This window comes from Psammomys obesus, unplaced genomic scaffold (genome assembly GCF_907164565.1).
Source record: "Psammomys obesus unplaced genomic scaffold, mPsaObe1.curated_primary_1811, whole genome shotgun sequence".
NCBI classification, from domain to species: domain Eukaryota; kingdom Metazoa; phylum Chordata; class Mammalia; order Rodentia; family Muridae; genus Psammomys; species Psammomys obesus.
Window position 1 is genome coordinate 23,137,612 of NW_026585797.1, and position 20,520 is coordinate 23,158,131.

A 20,520-nucleotide genomic window follows, 5' to 3' on the forward strand; every position below is an offset into this window, starting at 1 on the left:
TGAGGGAATAGTCCCACTGAAGAATGATATTCAGAAATGCTCACGTTCCCCAAGCATTCCCTGGATAGAAGAACACAGCAACAGAGAAACACAGAAAGTGTGGGCGAATCTTACCTTCTGAAACAAAGGCGGAAATTGACTGTTAAGGCTGTCGTTTCTTCTATAAAAAGTTCCCGGCACAGTGAAAGCATCTCTCCGTCCTGTAAAAAACTTCTTTGTTGGAACCTCTGTGGAGAAACATGTCAAATGTCCTAACATGACCTTTTAAATTTCATGAACCTCTTTGTCTCATTAACGCATTATTCTGACCACATTAAATCTGTGTTCACGTATGTAGGGGCCTGTGTTTGCATCACAGTGTGAATTGGACAGGATAAGTCACGTCTTTGTCACCTATATTTAAATCCTAAGCAACTTGGCCTCTTTGTCTGGTCCATTTATATTTACCTGTGAATATTTGATGGAGATAATTGTTTTGGTATTTGAATTCATTCAGCCTACTATAAAAATGGATATTTTTGAAAATGATTATTCATTATTGCAAATTTCATTAAAAACGAATTAGCCATGGCCCAGTTTATATGAACTCAGCATCTGCACATGTAAGGTAATAGTTTACATGATGATATAAAACACTTGAGCAGATAGATGTACAGAATGAGTGGAAGACCCTACCCACTAGATGGAGGAACTGATAAAAAGCTGAGCATTATTAAGTGTGCAGGCTGGAAGAGCTGCAGCAAGCATTAAAAGTCTAGTGAAATCTCTACACAGGAAATGTGTTCTATGACCTGGAATGAAATGGACAGTGGTGCTCAGTGGACCCTTTGCTTAGCCTTGGTATGCAATGAAAAGATTGTCAAAAATGTAGACATGTGGCAGAAGAGAGAGACACTGTAGTAAGATGACTTTGGATTCTAGCACAAGGAAGCGCTTTCACTGTATCTGTCTAGCTTCTGAAACCTCCAGAAATTTTTGAATGGATGATCTTTATATAAGAACTACATTTTGGAAGATATTCCCAAAGAATGCTCTAGAAATATTGACGGGAACAAGCATTCCTGATAGTTCAGGTGTGAAGTAATTTCAGAGAGGGCAAAGGAAATGGTAGTGACCAGAGCAGATTTTCTGAGTGGTGATAGATGAGGGACTATGTGGCCCCAACCAAGCAGCCTCTGACATCTTCAAGGCTCTAGTCCAGTGATTCATGCCTTTGAGAATTGCTGGGAAGTTAGCACAAGCACTCGGGGGAAGATGCTGTTGTAGCTCCTAAGTGATGTTCTGTGTCTGCATCCAGATGGAAACCTACAGCCGGGGGTTGCGGAGCCAGAATTCAAGCAGTGGCTGGAAATGGCATTGCATATTTCACCAGTTTATACATTGTCCCATTTTCTCCATGTTCACCATTCTTCTGTAAATATAGAGACCTGGGTGTTCTACATAGTACTCAGCTTGTTGTTTTATCAGGATTTTGCATGCAGACACAGGGAAAAATATGTTAGTTATTCTTGTATTTTCCTCTGGAGCCGTTTAGAGCCATTAGCAGATACAAGGGAAAATGTTTGCAGCAAATGCCTTCCACAAAGTAAATGATAAATAATTGCTTTTTTACTCATATATCTTAAATGGATTTCATCTTTTGTGAAGGCCAACACAGTGAACATTTAGCTGGCCACACAAACAGTGCATGCTGTAAAACTTACTGCAGGACATTTTTAAAAAATGAAGCTGAATGCTTTCAAGATTTATATCAAGATAAATACTTTTAATATTTCTCATATGTTCCTTGTCATATAAAGAGCTTATGTAGATCCAGAACATAATTAATTTAACTGTTGAAAGATACTTACTTCTTAAGAGAAAAAAAAACAAAAACACACAAAAAACAAAAACACACACACAGAAATGGTAATGCAGATTTCATATTGCAACATGCAAAAGTGGAGAGTAAACTTTTGGCGTTAGTTTGAAAATATTAGTCTTGCCTGATATTTATTAATGTTTGTTCTGCACAACCTCGGAATTCAAAATACTGGACATCGATTATACAACAGTGTTACATTGGTTTTAAAAGTAATGGTATCACAAAACAGCTTATTATTTACTGCCTTTAAGATAATCATATTTACTTCTCTAGCCATTAAAGTAATGTTATCCTTCCGATATTTCAAGAGGGACCATGAATCTTCAGTTGTAACATGGTCTCCGATTTGCCAGGTAGAAGTCAAAGAGTTCATTATTCTTCTCTCTGTCAATCTCCTAATTTACAAATGAGCCAAAGCAATTAATGCTCTCAGGTTGCCTGTATTAATTACAGTCTCAGGCAGATTTGTGAGCAATTTTGTAATTCTTTTTGTCACATTTTCTCTGTGTTTACTATCTCAGCTTGATGCTTGTTGACACACTGATTCGTGTTTTGGTGAACTAAATAAGTTTTATTCATCTGGAGGAATGAGTATAAAGAGGTCAGATCCTATAAACACGCAAGCGTTTCTAGTATGTGCAGGGCCATATATCTCCTTTTAATTTAATCTTTGGAAATGTCGAGGGATTTCTGCAGCTAAGCTGTACAAATCGATAAAATTTATAATCAAGGCTGTCTAATCTCTAAGCCTAATATAAAACCTCACAGCTATTGATTATATGTGAAGGATCTGCAAGCTGTTAATCATGCATGAAAGCACAGAATAAATGGTGGCTTCAGAAAAGGAAATGGACTAAGAATGGCCGGCTCCACAGCCCTTATCTTTTAGCCCCTGTGAAGCAAGCACGTAGCCAGGCATTTGTGTTTTAAGAAATCAAGTTGTGTGTTAAAGTTTGTCAGTAGCTGGGATCACTTTTGAAGCTTCTTGTCCACTCTAGCTCTTTCTTTATTTGTTTCCACTATAATTCAAAAGTCTGTTTTCTTCAGATAGGAGACTGATGCAATTCAACATCTCTGATGAATTTCTGGAAGGAATGGAAGGATATTATGTTGAGTGCAACATTTTTCTGGGGGACAAAATGAGTGGGATGTACTTGGAAGATCATTATCATGCAAAGTTTTATGGTTAATTTTTGGGGAAGCAGAGGAAGAGTTCAATGACAATCTGTGCCCTTGGAACACTGAATCAGCTAATACACACAGCCATTGTGACTGACAGATTTGCTTGTGTAATTGAGTAGGTTTACTCTTAAAGGAATTTGTGTGTCGATTTTTTTATTTCAGTTCCAATTATTCAATGTAAAGATATTGGGACAATGATGCAGATTGGTTTTTATAGACATCCTAAACTCACTGATGTTTTACCAAGTGCCATACTGCAGTGGAGAAGGCAACTGGGAAGCCATTGTTTCAAAGTGTATGCTATCTCATTTTGAAGCGCTATTATTTCTACATTATAATAATGTTGAACTGTGGGAACAATGAAGAAATTAACCTGCCTCCTCAGAGTGTTGGGAAAGGCAGATAAAATGAATCTATTTGTATGTTAGGTGGGTTTGTTTTGTTTGTCTTAAGCTAGGGAAGTTTGTTAGAGTTTAATAAGAAAAACATCTAGGTCAGGCAAAGTATACACACCAAGAGTTGTGCAACAGAGAGGAATAGAAAAGAGAAGGGGGAAACAAGACAAAACAAAGCAAAACAAAGCACCATGCCATTTGAGTTAAGCCAGCAAAGATGTCAGCCACATGGATGGACGGGGACCTTACAGAAAGAATGAAGACCAGAGTATTAAGGAAAGCTTGCTTAGAACAGAGAGAAAAGAAAACTTAGGCTTTTCTAAGTAATTCAAAAAAATCAGGAAAATTCATGTCTGGGGCAGAATAAGCTACCCCATTAGGAGCAGGAATTCTGGGAAGGAAAAGTATATTTTCCTAGTGGTAATTATTCTACCTATCTCTTCAGTATGTCTTAAGGTGAACCCTCTTTCCTAGGATAGCCCTGAAGGGCTACCTCTTAGCCTAGACAATTGGATTGTTGCCTCTCCAGTAAGAAATGTTTTAAAGCATATACAACACCATGAGACTGTGTGACACATGTTCAGTCACTTAATAAACATTTTACACTACTAAAAACGGACTATTAAATAATCATGTGGTTGGTCATGCTTGTTTACAATCCATTAGTAGTGAAATCACATTCTTAAATTTGTGCTGTGCATGTAGATCTATAAATGAATTTCCCCATATTTATCAAATTGATTTATTAAGTGTAGTTGGTAGCTATAAATATTGAGCCACTTACCAGGCATAGCCTAGGCATGTGCTGTAGATATTGCTGTTCTTGATTGACCCCGAAATCTGCTGATGAATGGGTGATTTGATCTCATTGGGCTTTCCTGCTGTAGCTGTTGTGGTTCGGCTCAGCCATCTCATATTCTAGACCAGTGATTCTCAGCCTTCCTAAGGCTACAGGCTTTTAGTACAGTTTCTTGTATGATGGTGGCCCCAACCATAAAATTATTTCATTTCTACTTCATACCTATAATTGTGCCACTCTTGTGAATGATAATGTAAATATCTGTGCTTTTCATTGGTCTTAGGTGACCCCTGTGAAGGAGTCATTAGACTCCCTGCAAAGGAGGCCCAACCCACAGATTGAAAACCACTGTTCCAGAAGATGTGTAAGCAAACAGGAGAGTTCAGGGCATAATGAGATCCTGGCAGAAAGCCAGAGCACTCTCCCTTTTCCTTACCTTGGTTACTGAAGCAAGGGATAGGAGACAAGGCTAACACCAAAGGGTGGGAAACAGCCGTTTCTGCTTGTATGAGGAACTAAAGGGTGACTGGAGAATTCGGGATCCAGTGAGTAGGAAGTGGAGTCATCTTGTTGATCTTACAAGAGAGAATAAGTTCTCTGGGCCTTATTTCCTTTACTCCTTAAAAAAAAAAGAAAAAAATCATAAAATTAAGATTTTGCCAGAAAATGCTGTGGGCTAATGGCTGGTAAGTATACAAAATATTCATGTCATTTTTCAGAACATCCTATGAAGAATCTAGTTTATCTCCTGTAAGGGATAACAAGACATTGAAAACCCTCTTTTGGGAAATTCCCATGGCTATTTATAGCTAATTTGTCGTCACATCAGTGCTTATACTATGTGTTATAAAGTTGTGTTTTAAAATTTGCTTTTTAAGGGTAACAAAAACTTAACCTTGTTATGTTTTGAATTTTCCTAATGCTAAAAATTTTATTTAAAAAATGAAGATTGCTTCTATGTAAGTAAATGATGTTATTTTCTTTAAATCTCTCTCTCTCTCTCTTAGATGTTCTCCAAATATAGACAATTAACTATAGGAATTTCCTTAAAGTTTTATTTAAGGAACATATGTGATACACAATATGAAATAACTCAAAGTGTGTCCCTTGAGTTCAGTTGCATGGTCTAATGCAATGTAACATCAAATATGTAAATGAAACACAGGGAAGGGTTCCTGAATTTTCAATTAGCTACATTTTGTAAAGTGGGTCTATTGGGAGTATCTGAAAGAAGATAAATCTATCGGAACAGAGAGACACTGCCTTTTTTTTTTTTTAATTCATGTAACTCTGGTAATTTTATTCTTTAAAAAAATCAAACTGTTGGGTGTTATATCGGGAGGGTCCTAATATATACAGTATCTGATGAACCGCAGGGAGGCTCTAGAGGGCAGTCGGAACAGCTTATCTTGTAATGGGATGATGTGCTTAGTGTGATTGCTATGGCACCTGGTAAATATTACCGGGGCTCCGCAGGATAGCCGAGCGAGCCAGATACACTGTGTATCTCTTGAGTCTAAGCATGTCACTGCAACCACTCAGCTAGAAAACCAAATGAACTGACAGTTGCTTTGTGATTATTCCTGGTCCTGAGGCTCCCTCATGTTACAGCACTAATCAAGCATCCCCTCAACTTGCCATTAACGCAACCTGACCCATGGGAGCGGAGATGAAATTATTTGGGCATGGCTAATGAGGCTGTAACATTGAAAAAAGACATGAAATATAACACCTTGATCACACTCAGTTCTTACCATGAGAACAACAGAACTACAAACACTCGAAGGTGGGACTAAAGGATGCCTTCTTGTGATATCACAATTTCCTTTTCCAAGGTGCAACACTATTTTTCTTTTTATTTATTTATTTTTTAATTCACCCACCCATCATCCAAAATTTCTGTTCACCCAGGATCCTCAATCTCATTTTGGTTCACACTGGCAAATACCTTCTCTGACAGTTGGAAAATTCACTACCTTGTATTTGTTTCGATAAATGGAATGGAAATTGTTTTGCAGTGAGCTTCTAAGATTTCTGATGAAAAGACAGCCAGGAGCAAGGAGCTCCTGCCATGCTTCAGTGTTCTTAGTCTGTGTACATCACTGACAAGAGCTTCCTTTTTTTTTTTTTTTTTTTTCTTTTCTTTTCTTCCCATGAGCTTTGGGATATCTTCTATTTTTCTCTGACTGACAGCTGGATAATAAGTTTTATCATGAAAAACTGATTCTAGGGAGAAAGGATCCCTGTCTGCTATTTTCTTATGGTTGCTAAAGCTTTTGTTTTCATAACTCTTTCAGAATAACTAGAGATTATCACTACAAAAGGATATAAATATTGACCTGTATTGTCTCACATTGTTTAGCAAGTACTAAATAAAAAAAAAAAGTAAGGAAGAAGAAAGAAAAGAGAATACTTCTCTTTTATTGATATCTAGAGCTTCTTCCTGCTTTAGAACAGTGGCTCAAAGTGTCAACAGGTCCCTCTCTCTTCCTGTGGGCTTTTCTTTTACTAACCTTTTGAGAAGGATCAAAGTAGTTCATTTTACCCTATCAAGTCAGATTCAATCCTGGCTTTGATCTGTTTAGAATCGAAGTAGATACAATGTGCTAAAATTACATAATACTGGCTGTGGATTTGATACAGTTTTTGCCACTATCTTATATTTTATCTAGATATAATATTACCCTTCTTGCTATAATAGCTAAGAAATTAATAGACAATAAATGCTAGAAAGGATAGAGGAAATTAGTTAATATTGTTGGTGGACATTTAACCAGCTAGGTGGAGCCTCTAATTCTGACATTTCTCACTGCATTAAAAAGTATTATGTGGTAGCAAGATGCCTTAGCTGGTACTTGCCCTTGTTCTCAAGGCTGCCATCTTGAGTTTGGACTTAAATTTGATCCCAGTGTCCCTTGCGGTAGAAGGGGATAACTGAGTCCCACAAGTTTTCCTGTCTTCTGTGCATGCGCTGTGGTGCATGTATTCCGACACACACTCTAAATAAGCAAAAAACAGTAGGGCACAGTTCTCCTTGAATTCATAGGAAAGTTAAATAGAGGTTTATGCCAATCTGTTTGTCTTATCTCTGTTAAGAAGGCTTGAAATTTCTCAGACATAGGTTAGACTGCCAAAAGGATTAGACTTTGCCTTTCTTTTCTGTTCTTTCGTTTCCTCCGCTTCTGGCACTGTTTATGACATGTCAAAGTGTCCACATTCGAAGGGTTTCTTTCCTCCTCTGTGAGTCCTCATGGCACAGTGTCTTTCCGACTTCACCTCTTGGTTGACAATAGAGGAGAGAAGTTGGAGGGATGTGTTCAGTGAACAGCAATTTCAAAAAGAAGTTGAATGTTCAGGTTGACCACGTGATGTTCCTTTTACCACCTTAATGTGGAGCAGTTCCTGGCTTACTGATCTCCAGCCTCAGGTTAAGCCTTTTTTTTTTTTTTTTTCTGTTGTACATGGTAATGGCAATAGCAATAATAATAATAATAATAATACACTATACTGATGGATGGAGGGTGTAGCTCAGGGACAGATTTCTTTCTAGGTATGCCATAGGCCTTGGTTTGAGAATTAACACCAAAAAAGTTGGGAGCCACTTGGATGGCTAAACAGATAAATTCATTTCTGTAAGCTGAATTCTTCTTTTTTTTATTTTTTTTATTTTTTTTCCAGCATACATCCTTCCTTTTCAATAACATGACATATCATAAAACACTGCTGTATTATACTTTTTCATAACATTTTTGTTACTAATATTTTTTGCATAAAACCTTTTTTTAACTTTTATTAATTACACCTTATTCATTTTGATGTAAACTGGTTCAACCACTTTGGAAGTCAATCTGGCGCTTTCTCAGACAACTAGGTGTAAGCTGAATTCTTATCTGATATTAAACTCTCATTTCCTTTTAAGATGTAAATACACACACACACACACACACACTGGTATAGTGAGATATGTAGTTATTCTTTTCTTTCAGCAAAAAGTGGTACAATAATTGTAAAAATATGTACTGAGACTGTGTTTGTTACCAAAAAAAAAATGTTATCAAGTCTTAAAACACTAGAAACATATTTTGCAATTGACTAAACCCAAAGACTAAGTCATAAAAGAAAAACACAACATCTTATGTGACCTTAGAAACAAAAGCAATCCTTCCTTACTCCGGTGCCCCATGACTCTCTTCCAGTTGATGCTCCAGATGTATGTCTATTTAAACTTCCTGGAAACTCTTCTCTTACTCTGATGATGTAATCTCCTACGAAGAATTAAAACACAGCTCGGGGTTGTTGTTTGTTTTCAGCATGTGAGAATCAAAGTGCTTTTAGCACTTGGGTGTTCATGATTGGTATATTTAGTTTGTCCACTTCAGTTCATAATTCTCAGCAGAGTCACAAAATGTCTTACTTGAGGAGCCAGATTGATGGAGATTGACTTGGAGCATCATTGTCTAAACATTAGTATCTGAACAAATAGAAGATCCTGCTGCCTGGTTTGATGGTTCCTTAGTATGTAAGAAGATGGGCTCCACTTTTTGATCACTTCCCCCTGGAGGGGTGGCCTTGGCAGGCCACAGAGGAAGAGGATCAGGCAGTCCTAATAAGACTTAAAAGGCTGGGGTCAGATGGTAGGGGAGGATCCCCCCCTTTCTGAGGACTAGGAGAAGGGGTTGGGGGGAAGAAGGAAGGAGGGTGGGACCAGGAAGAGAGGAGGGAGAGGTTTACAATTGGGATGTAAAGTGAACAAATTTTTAAAAATTAAAATAAAAAGAATAGTTTTATTTTAACATTAAAAAAAAAGAAGACGGGCTCAGACAACAGTATTTTTAAAATAATCTGGGAAGATCTGCAGAGCTTGGGTAAGGCTTTTAGACTGGGATAGTTCTTAGCAGGGTCAGTGGGATGAGTGGGGTGCCACGAAGTCTAAAGATCTGACTTCTGCTGTTCACCCAGCGGGTCACTAGAAAAAGCATGTTTGTTTAGAAAATGGTGTAGCAGGGGTTTCAAATATATGCTAGATTTCAGTCAACTTTCTCAGGCTCTTTCTTCAGTGAATTGGCAGTTACATATTGGTAACACTCTATTCCTTTCCAGGTCCCTGGCCCCTCTCTTTCTCTCTAACGTACTATTCTAATATCTCAGTTCTGTTTTCCTCTTTCCCTCAAGGTCTCCCCCAGGTCCCTCTGTGCTCTCCTTCCAAACCTCTCCCTCTGTTACCTTCTCCCTCTATCTGAAGGAATGTACATAGCCCCTCCCCTTTTTGAAAGTAGACCAGAGCCTCTATTCAGAATGCTTCCCAGTTGTTTAAAACAAAAATTGCTTCAATTATTGCTTGTATGCTTTACTTCCTAAAACATAAATTAGTCCAATTATTGCTTGTTTGCCTTACTTCCTAAATTAGGACATGGCTTAACTGATCTTCACATTCCTTTTTCCTAGTATGCTTCATGGTTAACAAAGCAATAAGTAAATGATATTGAATCACTGTATCATTTCACGTCAATATTCAGTATCTTGAATTTTTTTCTTTTAAGAGCACCATATTTTAAGCCATTCTGAACATGAGAGTTACATAATATATATAGCTTTTGAGTGCAGATAGCAAATAGTCACCCAGTTCTTTTTACTTGTTTCTGCCTATGTGGTATCTAGTCTGTCTGTTCCTGGTGTCCCCTTTTGTTTATCCCAGATTATCTCCCTACCTACTGCAGCATTTGTATTTTCCTACCATAATGTCTCTACATACGACATAGCCTCCAATCTTATCTTTCTAAAGCAGTTGTGTTGACCACGATGACTTTCTGTCCAGACACTATTAGTTTAAGTTCAACTCAGCCTCCTACCACACCATCAAAATTTGCTCACTTTTTGTCCAACCAGTCTTTTTCTACATTTTTATCCAGCTGGGTATTTGTAAAGTAACCAAATGGGAATACATTTCTTTTTTGCAATTATGTTCCACATTTTTTTACATTATTTCTTCTGCCTTTGTATTATTTATCTGAAATATGTCTGTAGATGTAGACTCTCTCTTCTGAGACATAATGCACATGTCTTCTCTATTTGACAAGCAGAACTTATCACTCCCTCTTGGGTTCAGCGATACCACTGTGCTCCATTCATGTCTCCCTTAATCAAAATATAATCTTTTCCTTGTTTTATCATCTTTAATAAATAAGAGGTCAGCTCCTTAGGCCTAACACTATGTTTTATTCATTTTCAATTCCTTCCCTATCATTTTGCACACCTTCACAAGAGTCCGTCTTTTGCTTCATAATAGGTGAATGACGTATACGCGTTTTTATGTGACCATTTGCCGCTCTCAGATCTCTACATTATTGTGCTTCTCCCTGAGGTTCTGATAAAACTTTGCTAGACAGCTTTTTTCATTTCTTGTTTTACCTCTGTTTCTTTTACGTAAACATGAGAAAGAACTAGATTCCAAGCCAGCACAGAACAGACCATGTAGTAAGACCAAAAAAAAAAAAAAAAAAAGTTTAAATCTCTGTCTAACAAAAATAGGGTTTATTTGTGTTTATTGGTAGAAGCAAAAGAGAAATGGAAGTAAAGTACTGACTTTGTTAAAAAGACTCTTCATGTCTTAGAAAACTATGTCAAAAAATCATTTTCTTAGTCAAATATCGGCACTGTAACTTTGGTTGTGACATTCATGCATAGGATTAATAGTGAACTTTTTTCTGATTTGTATGAGTTTCATATGGAATTCACTGAATGCCAAACAAATAAGCAACTTTCAAATACAAGCAAACCAAATTACCAACTCTGCTAGTGCACTTTTATCTAATAAGTAATTGTCCTAGTTTAGTTTCTGCTGCTGTGATATATAAACAAACAAACAAACAAATAAATAAATGCCTGGCCAAAACAACAAAGGGCTTATTTATACTCTGCACCTCCCTCCTCACCAAGCAAAGCCAGGGCAGGTGCTGAACCTGAAACTGGAGGCAGTGTCCGTGGAGTCCTAATGTTTACCTGTTTGTTTCCCCACAACTCGCTGAGCCTCTTTTCTTATCCAACCCTGGACCACCGACCCAGAGTTGGCAGAGCCCCAGTAGGTTCAGCCCTCCCACATCAGTAAACATAAGGAAATGCCTCATAAGCTCGCCCTCAGGCTGGTTTTGATAAGGCAGTTCCTCACTTGAAATTCCCTCTTCCCAGACACATCTAGGTTTGATAAAATTAAAAAAAAAATTAACCAATGTAGTGATTTATACATCTTTTACTAATGGAGCTGTGGAGAGACCTGGAGGAGCGCACAGGCACCGACTTCATTCTTGGTGTATGAAACGGTGTTAGAATGTGGAATAGCTGCGAGCTGAACAGTGAGATAAAATGGAAAAAAAATGGTGAAAGAAAATGATGGTTCAGGGATAGAAGAAGGCACAGAAAGTGGACATACCAGATTCCAACCGAGAGGCTCAACATAACCAGACAGCATTACTAAACAGGAGGTTTTACCAGTGGGCCTTTCTGTTATTGATGTCTTTGTGGCTCAGTCAAATATTCTGGATATTTTCTTACTTCCGCCTTCTGGATACGAATGAATACTTTATAAACAAAATATGATTCGAGTTGACTCGGGCCGTTCACTACCCAGCAGTAGTGAAACGACAGTTTTTCTGGAGATGGTTAGGGTTAATCTAGCTCTTGCTCTAAGCCCAGCTGCTAGATAGGAGACAAAGACTGATCCAAATAGAAAGAACCGCTTCACCGGATGGATCGCCCAGTGCGGAAAGTATTCGTGTAGAGTTAAATGTGCAAAGGCGTGCATGATTAGAAAGCCACATTCGTTCCGTGTGCTCCGGACAGTAAACCAGATCAGGACTGGTACGGCAGGCAGACGGCGGCCTGGAGAGTGCGTGCTAACATCAGAATCCTAAGCGTTAGGTCCTACCAACCTCGAGTCTGCATGTGTACATTGGGGAATATTTAGTTTTGAAATTTTAAAGTATCCCCCATTTGGGATTGTTTCCCATCCCACACTAGAGCCATTGAACTGGATTCCCAATTTGGGCTCGCCATCTGTTTTGCATTCCAATTATTTTTATAGAACTGAGATTTTAATCTCAAGTAAAAAAAAAAAAATTTATGAAAGCATTCAAGTTGGGCTTTTTTTTTTTTTTTTTTTTTGCATTTGTTTTGCTTTTATCTGTACTGATTTCCAGTTAGCGATGGTATTGACCATCCGAAGTGAGTGAAGGAAGAGACCAGTGAGACCCTGAGCTTGGCCTCAGCTTTTTTATTTTTATCTAATCGATGTCTTAACGTTTTGCTGTGTTCCGGTTTCTGTGCTGTACAGGGTTCACCATGGCCCCGACTTTCATAGAGTAATTATTTTGATTAAGTTAGACAATTAAAGTCAGTCTTGCATGAGGAATGGATACCGCTGGGAGTCAGTGATGGATGTACTCCAGTCTTCCGAGTGTTCAGTCCTGCCAGCATTTTCCAGTTGAGTGAAAACTCACCTCCTAGTTTGGTGTGTATGACAGTGTTAGACCTGAGTGTTTTTTTAGAAAATAAGTCACAAGGATCAAGAAGAAGAGAAGATGGTGTTAATATCCACATGTATTCTAGTAATCTTTCTATATTTTTACTTGCATTGATGAACAACATCATTACTGAAATAATTAGTGTTAATTAATATCTGTGTCACTTTTGGTAAATGGTAGTTTAGTGTTACAATTAGACTAATTAGTGCACACCATAGCTTAGTGACATGACAAATCACTGAGCAGAGCACATTGGCTCTTGTTCCTGCTGATATATGAGCTAATCTACTTGCTTAATAGTGATGAAGGAAAAGGACGGGGAACTGGACAGCGACAATTGTCAGGCATTGTTTTCACATTTCTGGTTTTCTATTTGCTAAATTCCTGAGAGCGAGGACTTGCTTTTGTTTGATGTTTTAGTTCTTTCCTTACTGTTGAATCATAGTCTCTAAAACTTCCCAAAATAAAATTATGAATAGGCAAAACACTAAAACCCAAAGAATATCTTGGCAGAACACTAAAAACCAAAGATCCTCTTGACAGGATTTGCATATGCCTTGTAACGTTCAGTGTTTCACTCTTCCAAAAGAATTCACGGTCAAGTTGACATCTGTCTGCAACTTTGATTTCTTTTTCAGAACCTATGCGGACCCCAAAGACGTTAAAGATTGCTGAAATCCAGGCAAGGCGCATTGCTGTGGACTGGGAGTCCTTGGGTTACAACATTACTCGCTGCCACACTTTCAATGTCACTATCTGCTACCATTACTTCCGTGGCCACAATGAGAGCAGGGCGGACTGCTTGGACATGGACCCCAAAGCCCCTAAGCATGTTGTCAACCATCTGCCACCGTATACAAATGTCAGCCTCAAGATGATCCTAACCAATCCAGAGGGAAGGAAGGAGAGCGAAGAGACGATTATTCAAACAGATGAAGATGGTATGTTCCTATTTGTTGTCTTCAGATGGGGGACAAAGAGTACCCTCATTTCTTTAAGTTTAGCCTACATTATCCAGCACTGATTGGCACTAAAAAAAACCTACCAAATTGTCTCATCCCAGTTTACTGATAAGACAACATGTGTTCTTTAGAAAATAATCCAAATGCAAAATGGCATGCATTTTAAACTATGATAGGTGAAGTGGAAATAATGCGTAAAGCCTAAGTAAAGATTTTCATACCAAATGTAAAAACAAGAATGTTGTTATCCATAGCACTATATCAGTTAACTATTGGTAAAATTCACTTTCTTATACATTTTGTGTGCATTTTATAAACCATACTAGCTCCCAAATATAAGTGGAAATAAGTAATAAAAATACACATTTATATTAATATTATAATATGTATGCTTTTCCCCTAATGGTATGATACCTCATTAACACAAATATGAATATAGTTCCTTATTGACAGAAATATATCGAAAAAGTCCCTATTATTTTACTAACAGTTACATATTTTTAGGACGATACTTTCTAATTAATTCTCTTTTATAACTGAATGTATATGGGGGGGCTACTATATAATGATATGAAGCAAAGCTTAACAGGAATTAGGATTTATCAACCCCTTCAGAGCTAGTAAGTCCTCCTACCTCTTCAGCTCTGTTTTTAGGTGAAGAATTTAAATCATGAGATCTCCCATCGTCCCATTCCTTTTTAATTTTTTTTCTCAAACAGTTTGATAGGAGGCCCACATTTTTATCTGAGTTTCAGAATAAATGATTTTATAGCCAGACGTCTCCCCCTCCTCCCTTCACGTATGCAGTTCAATAGCCATGCTATATTCTGTGGTGCTCACCAAAGAGATCAGTGGGCTGTCACTTCTGGAAGTGATCATTTCAACTGTTCTCCTCTAGAAAGGGGAAGTGACTCTGTCTTGTCCTGTTGCTTTGTTGCCTTTGAAGAAGAGAGAGCCTTGCAGCATTGGTTAGCTTAGACTGCGACAGTACAGTGTCCGTAGTCCTTCTCATATTATAAAAATTTCAGCGTAAAAACCCTGAGTCTTATGACGAATGTGTTGCTGTCATGCCTGAGTTCGTCAAAGGACGTTTTCTCAGTTATTACATTGATTCATCTCTTGAAACCAATGGGCAACAATATTTAAATAATACATCAGCCCTTACACGATTATAAAACTATCACTCCTATCTCCTCTGCCAACCCCTCCCTCCAACACACTCAACACTTACCTGTGCGGAAAAGAAGAGGTAAGAGTAATGGATTAACAGGGCAATGATAGAAAGGAAATTCTAAGCATAGGTACAGATGTCGAGAGGAGTCACAAATCTCTAATGTGGGGTAGAGATTTCGATGTCCATGCCACACTAGGAATTTTATAACCCATGATTTTAGTAATAAGAGTATTGCCATATAGTTTATTGCTTGCCGTTAACATTTAAAGCCAGGATGTCTTAATTGATAACATTTAGATTCAGCTACACATGTTTTATATTGCCATTTGTTTTTATCCACTCACCCTTTAACAGTGCAATTTCCCATGATGTTATATTTTGATAAACTTTATTTCTTGGTTCTCTTTCTCACAAACAAAAGAAGGCAGTCAGATTTTTTTTTATAATTTTTAATTGCATTATATTTTTAACTACATTCGGTTATACAAATGACTATGTTAATAATCAGGTAATAAGTTTCCTGGAACTTTGCCCTAAACTGATCAAACTCATAGTACCAATGTTCATATTATCTAGAATCAGTTTTATCAATGAGAGATAGCATTATTTCTATATTTAATTTTCAGTACTATTTTCAGGTCTACTTCCATTTTAACTTTCTATATTGAATAAGCTTCAGTTATACTCAGTTCCACATTTTAGTTCCATAGTTTGAATACTGAGTAATCCCTGTGCTTGCATCCCATGTGGTAGGCCATTTCTTTTTTCTTGTTGGTTCTCTAGTCTCTAAGTAATACTTAATGACTGATGTAAAAACTTTCGTGAAGTATTTGTGAGTAACTCATTCTTCAGGGCTGTGTGTGTGAGCTTGAGTTTCTATGTAGAATACTTGATATATCTCAATGTGCCAAGGTGAGGAAGAATAACTAAATCATACTTATTGTTGCAAAGATCGATGGATTATGATGATCTGATTAAGTCAGTCTTAGTAAATTATTGCTGCCCTATATACATAGAAAAAGAATAAATTATCAGCCATCTAATAAAGAGATATAATTATGTGAAAAGAATTCCGGGGATGTCTATAAATCAAGCTCATAAAGCTAGAACCATTTCCCACTAGAACCTTAGGGTAGAATTTATACTTAATTTATTACACGTGCTTTTTAGTGCATGTGCAGAATTTTTTGTGTAAGGTTCTGTTTTCATTTTTTATTCCAGCATTCATGAAAATCAATATTATGGAGTTAGCTCAGCAGAAAAGCCCAGTTTGGAGACATTTTTTAAGGCTACAGAGCTATTTTTAAATGTACATTTATTACATTTTAGAGGCTATAATGCTTATTTAATATAATCTTTCTCCACACCTATTTCATTTTTCTTTTCCGTTTTGGAAGTTATATTTGAAGGACTTACTCATGCTCAAAACAAAATTAGCTGAAACAGCTCTCAGATAAATCACAAGTACAGGGACAAAAGTCAGCATTCTGTCACCATTAAAAGTTGTTGGTGTGGAAATGCGAAGTGACAATCACTGCAGTCTGTAGCTAGGCATAAAATGGCTTCAGGAGCTTCCTGCTATATTTAGACAAATCGTAACTGGATTGAGACATTGTCTCTGTGTGTGTAGACATCATCCCTCTTCAGATGTAGAATATAAATGAATGTAGTTGGTCTGCGCTCATACCTCATCCTTATTTTCTTTATTTGTATGTTATGGTTTGGAGTGTTTATTAGTCCAGGTCACAATCACTTTTTTGTTCGTTCTTTATTAATTCATTTACTTTATCAATTTACACCCTGATTGCAGCCCCGTCCCTCCTCCCCTCCCAGTCCCTCACATCCTCCTCCCTGCATTTCCCCTTCCCCTTCTTCTCAGAAACAGGGAGACCCCCACATGGGTACCAGCAGGACTAAGTGCATATTCTCCCATTCGTGCCAGAGAAGGGTCCCCAGCTAGGGGAAAGGGATCCAAAGGCAGGCAGCATTGTCTAGAGAGGACCCCCACTCCGGTTGTTAGGGGACCCACATGAAGAATAAGCTCCACACCTGCTGTGTACATGTAGGAGTCCCCAAGTCATGATCGTGTGTGCAGCACACCTTGGCCATAATTTTCTCCCACATTTTACAAAAACGGAACATGTAAATACTCCAAGCAGGGCTGTGGCAAAGAAGAGCATATGTGAGAAAGGGTGGTCATATCAAAGTGGCCAGAAGCAGCTTTCTATTTCTGTCCGTCTTTTCATGTAGAGTTATGTGAATATTTAAAGCCACCCCTAGATAAGAATAATCTGAAATATATTCATTTTGTTTCATGACGTTTATAGGCCAACTTATGTTAGGTAGTATAGGAATTTTAGTAACAGTTCCTCACTTTTTGTTGTTTCAACTCTTCTCACCCATATCTGTCTCCTTGCACAACAAACAAATGTCCCTGCCGTCCTTGACATTGCCAAAAGTTGCACAGACTGCTTCTTAGGATGGCTCTCATGATAGGCAGAGTAGCCCACACAGACAGTATAGAGAAAGGGTAAGGGATGCTTGACTGACAGGGCCGTGAGCATGTCCGAAGTTCCAAGCTGGCATGCTTTCTGTTTACCGTGGATTTCTTTTCATTTTCTTCCTGTGGGTTTCTTTCTTTTACGTGCCACCTCACGTTGCCTGTCTCAGAGGTCATAGCATCATTCACAGTCTCCTTGTAGAATGAAATAAATCTTAGTCTGGTGCCATATCGTTCAGAATTTCTTGCTGCTGCTAGCCATGAAGAAATACATTTCCTTTGATCCAGTGATTTTTAATTTATTTCAATCCTCATGAAATTGCTCTGTACTTCGAAACGGCATTTCTAGATAATGTCATGTGTGAAGTTCACTGAAACGTTAGATTTGAGGAAAATATTAATTAAAAACCATACTTGCCTAATACAGGGTTGATATTTTCAAAAAGAAAATTTTAAGCCAAGTATGTGAAGATGATAAGTATTGTAAAGCATGAATAGAAGCAGAATCTGAATTGTGTGAATAAATAACCATATTTTTAAGTAAAATATATAAAAGGAAAACACGCGATAGTAGAACTATCTTGTCACTTGTCAACAGAAACTGATACAATACTAACTAATAACTTGGAGTTTTACAAATTATAAGGCCTTTACAAAAAATGACTGGGGCAACTCAGTTGTTGTAATTCTTCAGGTAACATGCATGAAGTTCTGGATTAAATCCCCAATGTAGGTGTGGCATAAACAGAGCATAGTCGCATATGCCTTTAATCTCAGCATTCATGTGGTGGAAGCAAAAAGATCACAGGTTCTATGTCATCCTCAGCTACATAGCATTCAAAGCCAGCATATACCTTAGGCTTGTCAAAAAAACAAACAGCAACAACAATAAATAAAAAAGAAAGACTACAATGAAGTGTCTGAGATAGCTCAATGATAGAGCACTGGCTTACGTGGACAAGGCCTTGAGCCTCATCCTCAGCTCTGACAAATGGCTAAAGCAATCAGATTGAGAGATCTCTGAATCCTTGAATCAGCTTGTTCTTAATAACCCTGTTTAATCGCTGAGAAAAAGTATGAAGCAAACTACATTTTAGCATATTCATCTTTAAAAACTTTTTAAAATTGTAATAATCAGTGCTGTCTTTTTAATTATAGAAAATTCAATAAGTGTAGCTACAAAGGCAGGGTAATTTTTAGTGGGCATTTCAAGTCAGTGCTGTGTGATTTGTCTTTTGAGTCTAAGGAGCGTTAATTATGATTATAATTCATTATATTATGAACTTTGGTGATGGATCCTCTTTAGGGATTATCATAATCTTCAAAAAAATCATTCAAGAAAATGCATCTGTGTTCTTGAAGAAAATTACAAATAGGAACTTCATGTTATTAGAGGTATACAACAGAGGAAATCGGGGTACATGACTATGCAACTCTCCAAGGCGATTGAATATTCATTTGAATAAAAATAACTTCACATTTCTACGTTTCTTGCTTTAGAAACTTACAGGCTGACTTTCAGTTGAGTGGCATTCATGCACTGATTCTATTTTTAAAGACAAGACACATTTTTCACCTGATGCTACCTACTTGGTGTTTATCTTGTTGATCTGATGCCTTTTTGACACTGTACATGTTCTTATCACCAATACATGTATTTCCAGTGCCCGGGCCTGTGCCAGTCAAATCTCTCCAAGGGACATCCTTTGAAAACAAGATCTTCTTGAACTGGAAAGAGCCACTTGAGCCGAATGGAATTATCACTCAGTATGAGGTATGGGGAGAAGGGCCCTAGTCAGCATGTAGACACAAAGAAGAGGCAAAAATGGAGAGGTCTAGTTGGAAATAATGGGAGAGAAAAAGGTGGAGATGAGAGCATTAAAACATCATTAACTCTCCTTTGTTGTAATTAATAAACTATTTTGTTTAAAAATTAATCACTGTACAGTATCTAGAATTTCAAATTCTTAGAATACATGTTAGTTTTGAGTCTATATGTGCAGAACTGGACTATGTCCTTGTCAAACCCAGTTAATGTTATAATGAATAATTACACATAAAAATGCTAAGTCCGTATTTCTAAAATTAAGAAACCAGTATCACACTGTGCTTACAGAGAGGCCACTGAATGCCAGCTTTTCAAAGTAAGTAATTAAGAGCCTCCAAAAGTAAAACAGATTAAAAACCTATTCAGAATTTCATTGTACCTTTGAATATAAATCACTGTATTTTTAAATATAAGAAGCTAAGGAGAATAAGTAAATTTTTAAACATGTTTTTATTGAAATAAAATTTCATTCCTCTCCCCATCACTTTCAAATGTATATTTTTAATTGCACAGTTGTAATGTTTTCTGCTGTATGGTCAATGCTAATTGCAAAATAAACTCTTCTGTGTCTAGTTAGTGCTTAACAATGAGGTATAGGAATGAAAAAGAATGTTTTAAATTATTTTAGTATTTTTGGATGATATATATCTTTTTTTTTTCTTGAGGCACAGTCTTATTAAATTAACACAGAATGGCCATAAAATCACTCTGTGACTCAGGCTGTCCTTGAACTTGTGTCCCTCTCCCAAATAGTTCAGATTACAAGCCTGTGCTTCTACGTGTTGCTAGGACTTGTTATATTCCTCTTATACAAAAAAGATAAGAAGAACATCATACTTTTGAAGAAGACTTTCTGGTTTTTGTGCACAAGAAATTTTATACTTACCATCCATATTTAAGTATATTAATTTATTGGTAGATTTTTATGCATAAATATTTGACAAATTATATATTCAGATACATATATCCGTAGTTAGATGATAGATGATAGAAAATTGGTGGCATAGATAGACAGACAGACAGATGCATAGATAAATGATAGAAAATTAGTGGCATAGACAGATAGATTACATAGATGACAGATTGATAGATGATAGTAGATAGATGATAGATAGATAAAAGATAGGTAGATTAGATAGATGATAGATAAATTGATAGATAGATAAATTGATTAGATAGATAATAGATAAATTGATAGATGATAGTAGATAGGTGATAGGTATATAAGTGATTGATAGGTAGGTAGGTAGGTTAGATAGATAGATAGATAGATAGATAGATAGATAGATAGATAGATAGA

The 20,520-nt window shown here is 37.1% G+C and overlaps 1 protein-coding gene across 6 annotated transcripts in view; it reads left to right on the top strand.

The window, feature by feature from the left end:
* The window catches only part of Ptprk (protein tyrosine phosphatase receptor type K), a 519,217-nt gene that overhangs the window by 383,425 nt on the left and 115,272 nt on the right, over positions 1 to 20,520 (top strand). For all 6 annotated transcript variants that reach the window (XM_055599324.1, XM_055599319.1, XM_055599321.1 and 3 more), the window contains exons 8-9: positions 13,395 to 13,697; positions 19,057 to 19,166. In XM_055599324.1, the coding sequence (XP_055455299.1) occupies positions 13,395 to 13,697; positions 19,057 to 19,166 (413 nt within the window). The remainder of the gene's footprint in view (positions 1 to 13,394; positions 13,698 to 19,056; positions 19,167 to 20,520) is intronic.